We start from the raw sequence: 14,036 nt of genomic DNA, 5'->3' as shown, positions 1-14,036 counted from the left end.
TTCAGCTAGCCGAATTTGATTTGGATTGGGTTAGTTTTAAGAATTTGACGTTAGCTTAATCTTCTTCTTCTTTTTTTTTTTTTTTTTTTTTTTTGAGTGATTGGATTGGGTTGAGTTATAAAAGAAGAGAGAGAGAGAGAGAGGGGCAACATGTTAATTGATTAAATTTATTAACTAATTTTTTTTAATTAATGGGATTTAACATATTTGAACATCGACTTCACGGTTTACTTCATTTAATTGAATATCCAAAAATAAAATAGAGATGAACTATTTATTGGTCAAGATTAAATTTCGAACATCTAATGGAAATGATATGGCACCATGCATGTGGAATCTGCACCGTTAAATACAACAAAACAAAATCTTGATCGTAAAACGACTCATCTCTTTTACTTGAAGTATAAATTAAATAATTAATTTATGGGTTAAATACATTTTAGCCCCTCAAACTACCAGTCTTTCTTCGGATGGCCTCCCAAAGTACCAATGCGTAGATTCTGGCCCCCCAAATTACCATTTTCTGATTTTTTGGCCTCATCCGTCTATTTATGCAGTCAATTTTAACAGAAATTGATCAAAAATCCGAAAATACCCCTCCCTTAACTGTGGTAATTTCAAAGTGTAGGAGGGGTATTTTCAAATTTCTGTTTAGAATTGACGGCATAAATGGACGGATGAGGCCAAAAAATCAGAAAGTAGTAGTTTGGGAGGCCAGAATCTAAGCATTGGTAGTTTGGGGGGCCATTCGAAAAAATTGTGGTTGTTTGGGGGGCTAAAATGTATTTAACCCTTAATTTATTACTCACTATCAGCTTTAAGTTTTTGGGTAATAAGAGTGAAAACAACTGAAAATTTCAACAAACTTTTCATCACATTGTTTGTGTCTCGGAGACATAAAAATCCATTCACTTTTGTAGATAGAAAGAAAGGCTTGCTTCTTGTCGCATGATGTAGATTTAAGCAAAGAGTGGCTTCAACAGCAGCCGAGCAAAAATCTAGTGTAAGACACATATTCAAAGTGCCAGTGCCTATTGAGCAATAGAGACCTCATTTGCTTAGAAGGAATATATCATCACTGATTCACTGACCATGTTATTGTTGAAATATATTCTGTAGTCGAATGGGGTTGGAAGGAGATGCTCTTACAGGCCTTACGGAAAAAAGGTTGAAATAATATATAGTAAATATGAGCATCTAGTATTAACTATTAAGCAGTCTTCAACAGTAGAATATATCTTATACCAAGCAAATCGCCAATGAAACTGCCTACCGTCTTGTGAAGAAAGCCCTCAACCTTAGTGAGGAACGGATTTTCATTGAGGAAATCTCTCATTGTATTGCTCATGTCATCTCTGTTGAGTAACATGCTTAATTTGTTTTTTTATAAAGTTTGCTCAACTACTTTAAAAAAATAAATAAAATAGAGGCCTAATTTATAGGTTGTTCAGACTCAAAGAAATGGTCATAAACTCCACTCTCTAGAGCTACTCCAATGTCTGGGCTCTCGTTACCTGTGGTGAATGGCAATATGCGCGCGCATTAAGGGCATTGCTCTGAATGCACAAATTGAGATAGTGTATTTATTGCACTTCTTACATAACTTAACTTTTGTATAACTCTAATAACTTTTTTTAAAATCAACCATTGAATATTTAGGGCCCCATGTAGGAAAACAAATTAAATTATTGCTCATAAAAAAAAAAAAATAGTTAAAATTATGCAAAAATTGTGTAAGAATTATGTAATAAACATTACTCATTGAAATAAAAGCATGAGTGTATATTGAGATCTCATGCAAAAATTAGGATATTGCGTTGGGCACAATACCTTTTTTTAAAAAAACAAAAAATTAATAATAATAAAAAAATGTTTGAGTGGTGTTCTGAAATGAATGTGTGGTTGCCGAACAACTCAAAACTAGTGGTTCGGCCACTTAGAAGAGTGATTTGAGGGGGGCCGAATCACCTTCAAGTGCTTGAAAGTGGTTCGATCATCTCTAAAATCTGCTTAATGGGTTGGTTAAACTAGCGTTCAAGGTGGTTCCGCCACCAAATTAATACCCAAAAAAAAAAAAAAAAAACTTGTTTTCTTGTCTTTTTGTTTTTGGCTTATTGGGTTTTTCTGCTTTTTGTGTTTGTGTTTTTTATCCTGTTGTGTCCAGTCTCAGCCTACTTGTGTTTGGATCAAATTTTATGGGAATATTCGTTGGCAAATTGCTAGATCAACCCTTTTTCTTTAGAGAATGAGCGTTATTGTAAGAGAGGCTCAAATGTCCTTCTTGTAAAATTTGTATTTCTATTTAGGCAGCTGTTATACTAAGTCAGATCTTTCTGGCTTAGAGAGCTTATGGATTGTTTGCAGTATTAATGATAGTACATACTATTTTGTTAAAAAAAGAAGGAAAAAAAAAAAAAAAAAAAAAAAAAAAAAAAAAAAAAAAAGAAGAAGAAGAAGAAGAAGAAGAAGATCTGGCCCTTTCTCTTTTCCCCTACTTGTTTAGAAAGAAGAAAAATAAAAATAAAAATCAAAGGATAAGAGTTAATCAAGTCAAGACAAAGCCTGGCCTCATGAGAAAAAGCATGATCCCAGGTAAAGTGACTTTTTGGCAGACTCCAAATTCCGTGTACTGCTCTGCTTTTCTTAGCGGTGGTAAGATCCTCAGACATCGTTAAACCCTCAAAGTTTACCCAATTCATTGATAAAGTTTGTACTGTCTTATTCTTTTACAAAAATGCATTTTAGATGAAGCGGTTTACTCAAGAATTATATATGGGTAGTAGACTTTATAATTTTTTAGCAAACTTTTTCTTTTAAAATGCATTTTATAGAAGAGTAAGGCTCATTAGACTTTATTATAATATTATAACTTTAGAACTTTGGACAATGTTAGGCATTTCTTTCCTTGTATATGTGTTTAGACAATAACATAACACGTGAAGAGGGTGTAAGAGTCTCACATTTTCAATATATACTAAAATTGTAGACTTTATAATTGTTCGACAAACTTTTTTCCTTAAATTGCCTATTTCTTTGAAAGAGTTACATTCATGCACAGCAAACTCTCTCTCTTTCTCTCTCGGTTCCTTTCAATGCACAGTATAGGAGTGGTGGTGAATGATAATCCACCTTTCTTTTTTCATTGTGCTTTCTGGGTTATGTGGGCCTCTCATCACGTGCTCGCGCCTTTTGATTCGATCACCGATTTTCGCTTCCTTTTCAACTTGACCGTTGCCCACAAACAGTACTCTTTATCGGATAGTGGAATCAATTCTATTTCCGGTTCGCAGACTTTCTAATCCATTACCATATGATGATATGAGTGCTAAAGTTATATGCATATATAGCATATATAGTTCTAGACTAGCTTGGTCATATCAGATACAGAGAATGAGAGAAAAGATGGGTTTTATTTTTTCAATAATTATAGCTGTGAGATCAGCTTTATCTTTCTTTCTTTCTTTCTTTCGTTCTAGCTTTCCAGGTCGAGCTCAAAGCGCGCAGTTGTCAACAACTGCATGTGCACCGCTGCGAGTTCCCATGATGCTCTGTTTTGGACACTTAATTGACATGATCCACCTCCTTTAGTGGCAGTGTTTGACAGCACTTCAATGAAAAAGTGCCTTTGCACTATGCACTGATCAGCTTTCTCGACTTTGAAGCAGTTCATTCTCGGCCGAAGATACTCATCGCTACGTACGTGGAAAACACATGGCAACAACCAGATGAGGATCCTTTGAGAGCATTTGGAATGCTAAGTTTTGGCCACACAATGTGTGAGACAAGCTTTTTCTTTCATGCATAGAGATGACGATTGGCGAATTCAGATTAGGGTGCGTACCAGTGGGCCATGACTGCCTAATGGCTAATTCCCCATATAGACAACGAAGTCTCATCACGTGTAAAAGCTCTTTTTTCTCAACATTAAGATCAGTGCTGTTTTGTTACTACAATTTTTACTATATAATTAATAAGACGATTAAATAAAATATTTAGCTTGTCAATTTAATTAGTTAGTGATAATTTATTAATCATACACTCTCAATTTTACAAGCTTATTTCTTGTAGCGATGGATGCAACAAAATTAAATAAATAATAATAACAAAAAAAAAAGAGATAATTAATTTAATAACTTAACTATATATTGTCTTAATAATTGATATAAAAATATAAAAAAGAATGCAATTTAAAATCCGGTGCTTTACTTTGAAAGAGAGCAACAACAGTTGACCATAATGATCTTGGTCAGAAAAGCAAGGGCCTAACCATGTTAATTGTACTTGGCCACGCTTAAGACATAATTGCAGTGTTTAATCTTCAAAGCATAATTATTTTGCATATTGATTGCGATATTAATAGTCTAGAATCCATTAATGGAAATGATTTGAAAACATAGGAGCTCCTTTCACAACCTAATTTTTCGGCCTCTTGGTCCGGTAGCAACAATGATTTTACTCGTAACCTATATTGAATTTGTTAACAGAATCCTCTTCATTCCAAGTAAAATGCAAAGAATTTATTTTAAGACCAATATTTTTGTTTTGTTATAAGAAACGGTATATATAGTGACAATATATTCTGAAGATGTTAATCATGAGTAGGAAGATGGTTAGAGAGAAAAACGAAAACATATTCATATACATATGTACAAAAATTATATAGTGTTGGTATAGTTTTCAATATAGTGATGAGTTGCACGTTATTTTCTTTGTTCTTTACGCTTTTCAAGACTTGAGATCCTTTCGAGATTCCGCTCTGATGCCCAAATTAACTTATATAAGAAAATAATCGGTCTCAATTTATACATGGAGTATGAGCTCATTTATAGACAAAGAGGTTAAGATAATATCTGACAATTAGAATACTCACGAAAAAAGAACAGCTATAAAATACAAAGAGGAGCATCTTTCACCCGGCACCAAAGAGTTTGAGCCAAAATTTTCAATGAATGGGGTAAGGTTACGACGAAATAACATAATAACAAAAAATAATAATAATCGATTAATTCGTTCTGATTAATGGTTTAATCGGCTATTAATATTGTAAGCAATATATACACTATTAGATTTATAAAATTAAAATGAAATCTAAATTGTAAAATAGACAATCTCCTGATCCGCAAGCAACATAGTCAAGCTAAGCACTGGAATTTCCCCTTTGCCCATGCTGAATTGAAAAAAGAAAAAGAAAAAAAGAAAAAAGCTAAACACAGCTGCCCAGGAATTGCTATTCACTTCGGCCAGTTAATAGGCTGCGAAACGAATGGGCTAAAACATGGTTCATTCAATGGGCCAATTAAATTGTGCTCAGTGGATGGGCATGGTTAAATTTCTTTGGGTAAAGATAAACCCACAACAAAGTCGCTAGTGGGCCTCATAGGAGAAATATATTTATTCGGCTTTGAAATCCTTTCTACTTTCCAAGATAATTTCATAATAAAAATCTTAAGTGTGTTTAATTAAATATTTAAATTTTAATATTTTATTTACGAGATAATATAAATTAAAAAATTAAGAATATTTTATATGAATAAATATTAAGATGATAAAATCTAAATTATTTCATTCAAAGTAAAAAACTTTGTAATATGCCATAAGAATATAGAATTAACTCCAAAGAAACTTTGTAATATGCCTCTCTCTCTCTCTCTCTCTCTCTCTCTCTCTCTCTGACGCGTGAAGGCTATGTTCCTCCCCTAAGCCGTCCCTCTTCTTTGTTGTTTGGCGAATTGTGGTAGTCCGTGACGTCCTCGACCAGAGAGAGGTCGCCGAATGCTGGCGAGTTGTCTTCACGTGCTAGCTCCGGCGACTTCCAACTCATCAATGTTGTGTTATGTTTATTTTTATCTCCTTTATATTTTTGAGCTTTTTGTTTTCTGTATCTTTTCTATTTTTTATTTTTGTATCGGTGTTTGAGTCTTATGGACTCTTCATACACCATAAACCACACTTATTGATGGTCCAATTTCTTTGCATCCGTTCTAAGAATCATTAGGTCCACATCTTTGAAATATTGCCTCTACATATTTACATTCTTTGTTTATTTTGAGTTGCCAACCTTAGTTTGATGTAATTTTCTTTTCTTGTTTAAAAAAAAAAAAAACTACATAGAAATCCTGGCCTTGTTTGATAAGCATGGTTACAGAACAGGATAGTGCTTGGCACTATTTACTGTACTTTTTTTTACTTTTTTATTTTTTCCAACAACAATTCACATCAAAATATTCTTATTTTTTTCACTTTTTATATCACATCAATAATTTTTTATTACTATTCAAATAAAAAAATTAACTACAATACTAAATTTTTTCACTTTTTTATATAAATTTTTTTTATTTTATATCACATCATCACTTTTTACTAATTTCAAAACTAATAATCCACTACTATGATCTGTTCTGTTCTTTGCTAAACAAGCCCCTAATCCCATTATCCCATGCCCATTAATCACAATAAAGAAGATCGAGTTAAAACCAACCAAGGCCGTGGTTATGAGGTCACGCGTGCGCATCAGTCAATTTCTACGTTTAAAGCGTGCGTCACGTGAAGGCACAGAGTGGCGTGATTCTCACGCGAGAATAGCCAAAAAAAAAAATCCAAATTGATTGACTTTTCTGAAGAAATATTTTACTAATCCCGGAACATAAAAGGACAAAGAAGCCAGCATATTTGCTGCTCTGCACTAGCCTCGATGAAATCTGGGCCGTACATTGCAAGAAGCTTTGCAAAAAAGGTCCTCACCATTCGGGGTAGAATCGGAACCGTAGAAGCGAAGCGACTTTGCTCTCCACCTCTGTCTTTCCGCCCCTTTAAATGCTCCAAACGCGAGCGAGAGTCAGAGAGAGCCTAAGAGAAATTCCACACAGCGAGCAAGAGAGAGAGAGAGAGAGAGAGAGAGAGCCATGTCTGGAGGTATTGCTCGTGGTCGCCTTGCTGAGGAGCGAAAGGCTTGGCGTAAAAACCATCCACATGTCCGTACAACTCTCTTTCTCTCTCTCTCTCTCTCTCAATCCCGATCGTTTCATTTTTGTAATTTTGCGTTTCTAATTTTTTTTTTTTTAATTTCTTTGTTTTTGTTTTTGTTTTGCAATCTAGGGTTTTGTCGCGAAGCCAGAGACTCTGCCCGATGGTACGGTCAATTTGATGGTGTGGCATTGCACTATCCCTGGCAAGCCTGGTGTAAGCTCTCGTCTTCTTCTTCTTCAGCTTCTGTTTCAGAACCCTAATTTTCTTTCTTTTCTTTTTTAATCTACTATTAATCTTTGGTGTTCTTAGCGTGTACTGATTACATTTTGTGAAATTACTATGTTTCTTTCGTTTTTGGATTATGTAACTCGATATAACGTGGTATGCTAGTGCCTATGTTTCTGGGAATATGCCGTCCGCTAGTAGGGTGCAAAGCAATAAGTATTTCAAATTCAATGTCTCAAATCGAGTTTCCATTTTCAAAAACTGAAAAAATTTGTTCATCATCCTATAATTACCCCTTCAGGTTGAAATTTGGACTTCAAGATAATTCAGGTTCACTGTTGAATTTTATGTAATGTAGTATTGTAGTTCTTATATTCTTTCAGGAACATTTTGTCTGCTAGTAGGGTGCATGTGCTTCTTGTACTGTAGGATGCAATGAGTGTGTCGAATTCAGTGCTCTAATTTGAGTGTCCATTTTCAAAAAGTGAAAACATTTATTCATCTTCCTATAATTACTGAAAATTCAATACATTGGTAACGTTCCTTTTATCTTTAGGCATTTTGGTAAGGACATAAATTTCCTTCAAACTGGCTTCAACCCGGTCTATAAATTTGTCATGTGGACCTTGAGCATGTGAGAAGCACATGCTTTAAAAAACTATGGGCTCGTTTGCTGATTCTTTTTTGGACTGATTTTTGCTTTTTAGCAAAAAATTAAAAGCATTAACAAACAACTTAACACATAAAACACTCACAAAATTCTCAACAGTAGTTTCATCTTTATATCACTTCACAACAAAAAAGCAAAAAGCACATTCTAAAAAGCATTAACAAATGAGTCTTATGTGCTTCTCACATACTAAAGGATGTGACAAATTTGTATACTGTTGCGGAGGAAATTTCTGTCTTATGTACTTCTCACATGCTAAAGGATGTGACTACTTTCTTTCTTTCTTATCTTTTGATCTGCATGGAGAGTGATTTAGAAACTTAAATAAAGTAGTAGGTCTTCTTTTTGTACTTCTATTGCAGTGTTAGTGTGTCTTATCCTGTTTTAATTTAAGGTCATTCACATCTTGTAGTGTATTCCATAGAGATGGGATTTCATTCTTTGATAAATATGTCAGCCTTTTTCTGCAGAATACTTATGTACATCTCTGTGATAGGTAAATCCCTATGAAGCAGGGGCAACTTTTGTGTTAAGATTTTCTCTTGGATAAATTTTTTGGTAAATATGCCTGCTTTTCTCTGCATAATAATTATTGGTGCTATATTATCTGAGAACTGATAGACATCTGGAATCAAATGTTTATTTTTGAAATATAAGGTTGGAGGTTTTTTATTGGAGCATTGGATTCCAGCATGACAGAATGAATTTATAGCTTTGTCACCAATATATTAGATTCTGTAAGCCCCCATATTGTCTACCATAAAGCATGTTGCTTTCCAGCTGTATGATGATTTTTCACTTGTCCAAATTCTGGACTGCTGATACTGTAGGGACTTTGGGCTGTTTGAGTGATGGATTAGTATAGAGCAGAGTTAAGGTTGTAATACTAGGGTTTCTAATGGAAAGGTAGAGAAGTCTGGGGCTAGTAGTATAGTTGAGAGAAGAATATGGTGCTCTAGAGAAAATAGGAAGAAGATGATGATGAAGACGAAATATACCCTAGGCTACAACACCTTTACATTCAAAAAACTTATAATTCCTTTTGTTAAAATCTGGTTTCCTTTGAGTACAACCAAGCATACAAGTAGACTTCTGGAATCCTAATTTTTTCACCGTGAAATAAACAGAGAAACGAGTAACCTGGAATTGAAGAAAACACTCCAATGGCTTTTAAATATTACGAGAAAACTCTAGATCCATCTTTTTTGCAAAAATATCACTAAAATTGCTTAATTATTTTGTGCAGGATTCAGATATCTTACAATCCTGTGGGTGAATAGTATAGTAATGACTCCTACACCAATAAACTTACTACTTGTAACTTGATCTTCATAGTTTGGTGAGATTCCTTAATAGAAGATGCCATGCAGGTCAGACACAATAAACTAAAAAATTGCCAAATTTGAAAAAATCACACATGAAAAACAGCTGAATCCCTTTCCAGTGGCTGCATCAGCTAATGTATAGTGTGTCTGGTTAAAAGGGATGTCTAAATCAATATTGTAACATGGGCTTGTTGTTGAATTCTTGCTACATTTTCTTGTGTTTGGATGTATTTGAATTTTAAAAGTAAGCCTAAACGACTAGTAAAATTCTTGTAATGGAAATGACAATGAAAATGCAACTTCTTTTCAGACTTTCAGTTATAACAACATTTCTTTTCTATTTTGAATGGCATGACCTTTTTTTCCGCACATGTAATGCTGCAGACTGATTGGGAGGGTGGTTACTTCCCACTAACGCTCCACTTCAGTGAAGACTACCCTAGCAAGCCCCCTAAATGTAAATTCCCGCAAGGTTTCTTCCACCCTAATGTCTACCCGTCCGGAACTGTCTGTCTTTCTATTCTTAATGAGGATAGTGTAAGTACCGTCTGCTTTTCTTAGCAATTTGAAAATAGTGTTATACATTGGGTTGAAGCCCAGCCATAACGGTGAAGCCCTGGGATAACATGGAAAACCTTGTGGTATATGTAGGGGTGGAGACCAGCCATAACAGTGAAGCAAATTCTTGTGGGCATTCAGGACTTGCTTGACCAGCCAAATCCTGCTGATCCTGCACAGACAGAAGGGTATCACCTCTTCATCCAGGTATATATTGCCACGACTTTCTGAATTTCTTCTTCGAGAATCCCATTATGTTTTCAATGAGCCTGTGTGCTTCATCAGGTCCAGTCACATACTATCTCAACAGGGTAGAAAAGGGCTCATTCATTTCTTTCAATGAGGTAAAGCAGGTGTAGTAGTGACGTACATCTGTGTTGTCTAGATGCAAAGCCCTCCTTGCCTGATGAGATACAATATGACTGGGTGATATGGTAAACAAGGGAACAGTTCTTTCTGCAGATCATACACATTCTCATTATGTCATTGGTGACTGAATGTAGGACAGTAGAGTTTTAACTACAGAATATTGAATCCGTTTATAGAAGTAACACTGTACATGGGTTAACTTTTCATTTTATTTTTTTTTCCTTGGGTCTATATTCTTGACTTGTTAAAAAAAGAAAGTAAATTTGCTTATGTAACTCTCAACAGGACGCTGTGGAGTATAAGAAAAGGGTCCGGCAGCAGGCCAGGCAATACCCAGCTCTTGTGTAAGATTAGATCCATGTTTTCAGAGACCGTGCTATGGACATTGTCAGTGGCGACCACTTGTTTGATAATTAAAATGCTCTTTTAAGAGATCGTCGGGATTTGGTAAATGTAAGTTGCCATTATGTTGAGACTACATGTTGAGACTACATGTTGAGACGTTTCTTCTCTCTAGATTTGGATTAACTTCTGTTAATATATAACACTGTACCTGTCGACCAATGAACTCATTGGTCTTCATATTTGTAAGAACTTCCCCATTTCTAATGTTTTGGGAATCTTGTTGCTTTTTTAGACATTGCAGTGTGACATCAATGGGCTTGCCTTCTTTGTCTCTTTGACTCGGCTCTGTTTTACTTTTTTTTTTTTCTTTTTTTTTTTTTATTTAAAGACACCGCTAGAGGGTTTAGGTTTAGAGAAATGTTATATTTACTTTCTGATGTGGCAGTGAAAATCTTGAAATTTAATTACATTTTCACTACTACATCAAGGAATAAGCATTTGAGATTAATTACTTTAGAAGTACATGCAGCATTTATCTTTGACATTTTAAAAATATACAAGAATATGAGATTATGGATTTAATAATTAATGGCATCTAGTTGATATGAATTTGAAATTACAGAATGTGTAATCTGATGATGGAAGTGTCAAAATACTAATTTGTTTAAAATTTTAGTGGTGTTATATTAAGAAAAAGTTGCACCATTGTAGAGTTGAACACTCTGTTCTCGCCCCATTGACGCTATTCACCGCAATGCTATTGTAGCATTGGCACGCTGACGCACCGTTTCATCAACAGTAGCAAAAGCGAAGACCATTCATGTAACATAGAAGAAGTGCAAATTACAGATAAATCTAAAAGTGAGAAAGAAGCTATCTTATTGATAATTGATTCATAGAACTGTTTTATGGCACTAAGAAAGAAGCTATCTAAACATTCATGGCAGTGTTTCCCACTGGTTAGATTTTCCTTAATAGTGGCACTGTGTTTTGTATTATGTTATGATACTAGAATAGAACACATTGCAGATAAAGCTAGTGTACGCTAAGCTCAAACTCTTCTGAAAGCCGAGAATATATCATTGCACCACAGAATAAGCTGCATGTATTATCTCGATCATGCCCAAGTTGTACTGAGATTACCCATCCCTTTGCTCACCAAACCAAGCTCCCTTGCTGGGTCGTTCATCTCTTCAGCTTCTGCTCCACTTTTCATAAAAAAAAAAAAAAAGGCTATTGCCTTGTCAATCATCTCCTTGCCCTCTCTACCCTCATTTTCTCCATTCTTTTGACCACAGGCCACTCCAATTCTTATCTCCATTTTTCCTTGTAAAGTAGCCTTGCAATGATGTAATCATTTGCAAGCCAGCATTGACGCCTTGGAGTATCAAATTCCTGACGCAATGAGTCACTACTAGACCAATAGTTGGATGTTCCCAAATCCGTAGTTGTGGGTGCCCAATCCCATATCATCAAACTCAAGAGAAATGATAGACATGGGACGGTTGACTATCCGTCATTTTATAATAACAAAATTCATTTTGTTAAAAAAAATGAAAAAAAAAAAATGCATAAAGAACAAGATTTTATGCATAAAGGATACATTTTATTATAAAATGCCGGACAGGGGAACGGTAGTCTATCATTTCTCCAAACTCAAAGCCCAGTGGCTACAATTAATCTTCAACCTTGCCCTTCTACCGAGCTACCCAGATGAATTGGTGATTAAAAGTCAAGAAACTGAAATTAACTACGTGTGTAGGATAGTAAAAGCTTCTCTAAAGCATATTAAACAACCATGGATAAAAAGCAGCATCGGAAAGTTCAAGCATACAAAAACACTCGAGAAAACTCTTCCTATAACACACTCAAGCTATTTTACATTAGATGATTACAAAAGAACTAGTTGCACTTTTTAATGGAAGAGTAAAGGACAAAAAAACAAATAAAAGAGAATTTCTATTTTTCGTAGAGATAATATAAGTTTTTGTACAAGACATTATCTTCGAAGAAAGGCTTTTTTTTACTGAAGCAACCTTTCTTTTATTGATTGTCCTCTTTGTACTTTACTCTCGGTTAAATTAAAGTTTTCTTTATGGTTTTTAGCTAGCAGATTACTTGCTTTTTTCAAAATGGTTCACCAAGTTTCTTGCATGTTTGATCTCATCCTTCCAACTGGTTGATAAGATTGAATATTTTATGTCGTTTAGTGAAGATAAAGAAATAAGGCATTGACTGTCATCAAGGTGACGTAGAGATTTTATGTCATTTGCTAATAAAGACAAATCGCCAGCCAAGTCGTCTAGCTTTTTTCTAGCCGCCATGTTTCCAAACAAATCTTAAGCTTTTTCAATTTGATCTGCACTACATGTATAATTAATTGGAATTTCAATAACAAACAACCTTTTACTATCTCTTACCATAAACATGTTGTTGAGTCTTTAATCTCCTTTGCTTTGTCAAACATAATGATTAAAGTTTGTGCCCAATAATCTGTTTACATATGCGGTTTAAATAATGAACAATTCTTTTTCCAGAGAATTCTTCTTCGTTTGTTGCCTTTAAGTGTCACATCTGATAAGGTTTGAAGAATTTTTCTCTGATCTCCATCTTGAATCCTTCATTTCCTCTCATTTTAATTCGTATAAAAGACATGTGTTTAAAAGAAATAAAATTATCAATCTTTTGCGACATAATTACTATTAAAAATTTACTCAAACTACTACTGTTAATGACCAGCGTTGTTTGTAATCTCCTACACTATCCAAAGGCTATGGATTCAGACAGTGCACCAAGATAGTGGAGGCTCCATATTCTGCAAATCGTCACCAATTTCTTCTTCAAGCTCAATCAACTAGAGGGGAAGAGGCGAACAGCCCAAATGATAGGCCTACCTGTCCGAACACTTCAGAACTCGATATCTCTTCACTCGTTCTCTATTCAAATTTTAAAATTCGGACTAAAATTCCGAGAGAATCCCAATCCAGACTTGTAACCTTTAAAAATTTACTATAACTACTCACTTTTTTTTTTTTTCTTATATATGTCACATGTCTCGTAAGATAACTTCTCTGACACTATATTAGCGAATCTATGGTTGATCAAGAAAAAAATTATAAATCTGGCATTTTCTATTAAAGTACTAAAATATGTTTCACGTACACATTATAATATATTATTCGTATTATTATTATCGGATAAAATTCTATATAATTACAACTTTTAGTAATAAAAATGGAATTAAGTCAATTTAACAAACATATACTCGGACATTATATGGATAAAGATTTCTAAAGTTGAGCCAACGTAAATATTTTTGTCTCTTCATTTTTTGATTTCTGCATATTTTTCTCCATATTTTAGTTAATAATATAAATTTTATCATTTTATTATAGCGAATATAATTGGTAATTTTCAAAAAATTGTCAATAAAATCGACTGTCCGAACTAAATTCAACCATTCATCTTGAAATATTAAGATCATTCAAGTTTGATTGACAAAATATATTACCACTAATAAATTTCCTCTGAAATTCCCTTGTAATCGTAGATGATGGACTGTTTGATGGTATTTTTTG

The 14,036-nt window shown here is 34.2% G+C and overlaps 1 protein-coding gene across 1 annotated transcript; it reads left to right on the top strand.

The window, feature by feature from the left end:
- Positions 1-6,806: 6,806 nt before the first annotated feature.
- Positions 6,807-10,789, top strand: LOC133864241 (SUMO-conjugating enzyme SCE1). Its single transcript, XM_062300527.1, has 5 exons — positions 6,807-6,971; positions 7,096-7,179; positions 9,571-9,723; positions 9,838-9,951; positions 10,399-10,789. The coding sequence occupies exons 1-5, from the start codon at positions 6,903-6,905 to the stop codon at positions 10,459-10,461; spliced, it is 483 nt and encodes a 160-aa protein (XP_062156511.1). The 5' UTR covers positions 6,807-6,902; the 3' UTR covers positions 10,462-10,789.
- The last annotated feature ends 3,247 nt before the right edge of the window (positions 10,790-14,036 follow it).

This window comes from Alnus glutinosa, chromosome 3 (genome assembly GCF_958979055.1).
Source record: "Alnus glutinosa chromosome 3, dhAlnGlut1.1, whole genome shotgun sequence".
NCBI classification, from domain to species: Eukaryota; Viridiplantae; Streptophyta; class Magnoliopsida; order Fagales; family Betulaceae; genus Alnus; species Alnus glutinosa.
The sequence above is the reverse complement of the archived record's forward strand: the minus strand, read 5'-3'. Positions and strand labels throughout refer to the sequence as shown.

Coding starts and splice junctions, on each gene's coding strand:
- LOC133864241 (XM_062300527.1), top strand. CDS start 6,903: ATGTCTGGAGGTATTGCTCGTGGTCGCCTTGCTGAGGAGCGAAAGGCT. Junction 6,972..7,095: donor GGCGTAAAAACCATCCACAT/GTCCGTACAACT, acceptor TTTGCAATCTAG/GGTTTTGTCGCGAAGCCAGA. Junction 9,952..10,398: donor GGTATCACCTCTTCATCCAG/GTATATATTGCC, acceptor AACTCTCAACAG/GACGCTGTGGAGTATAAGAA.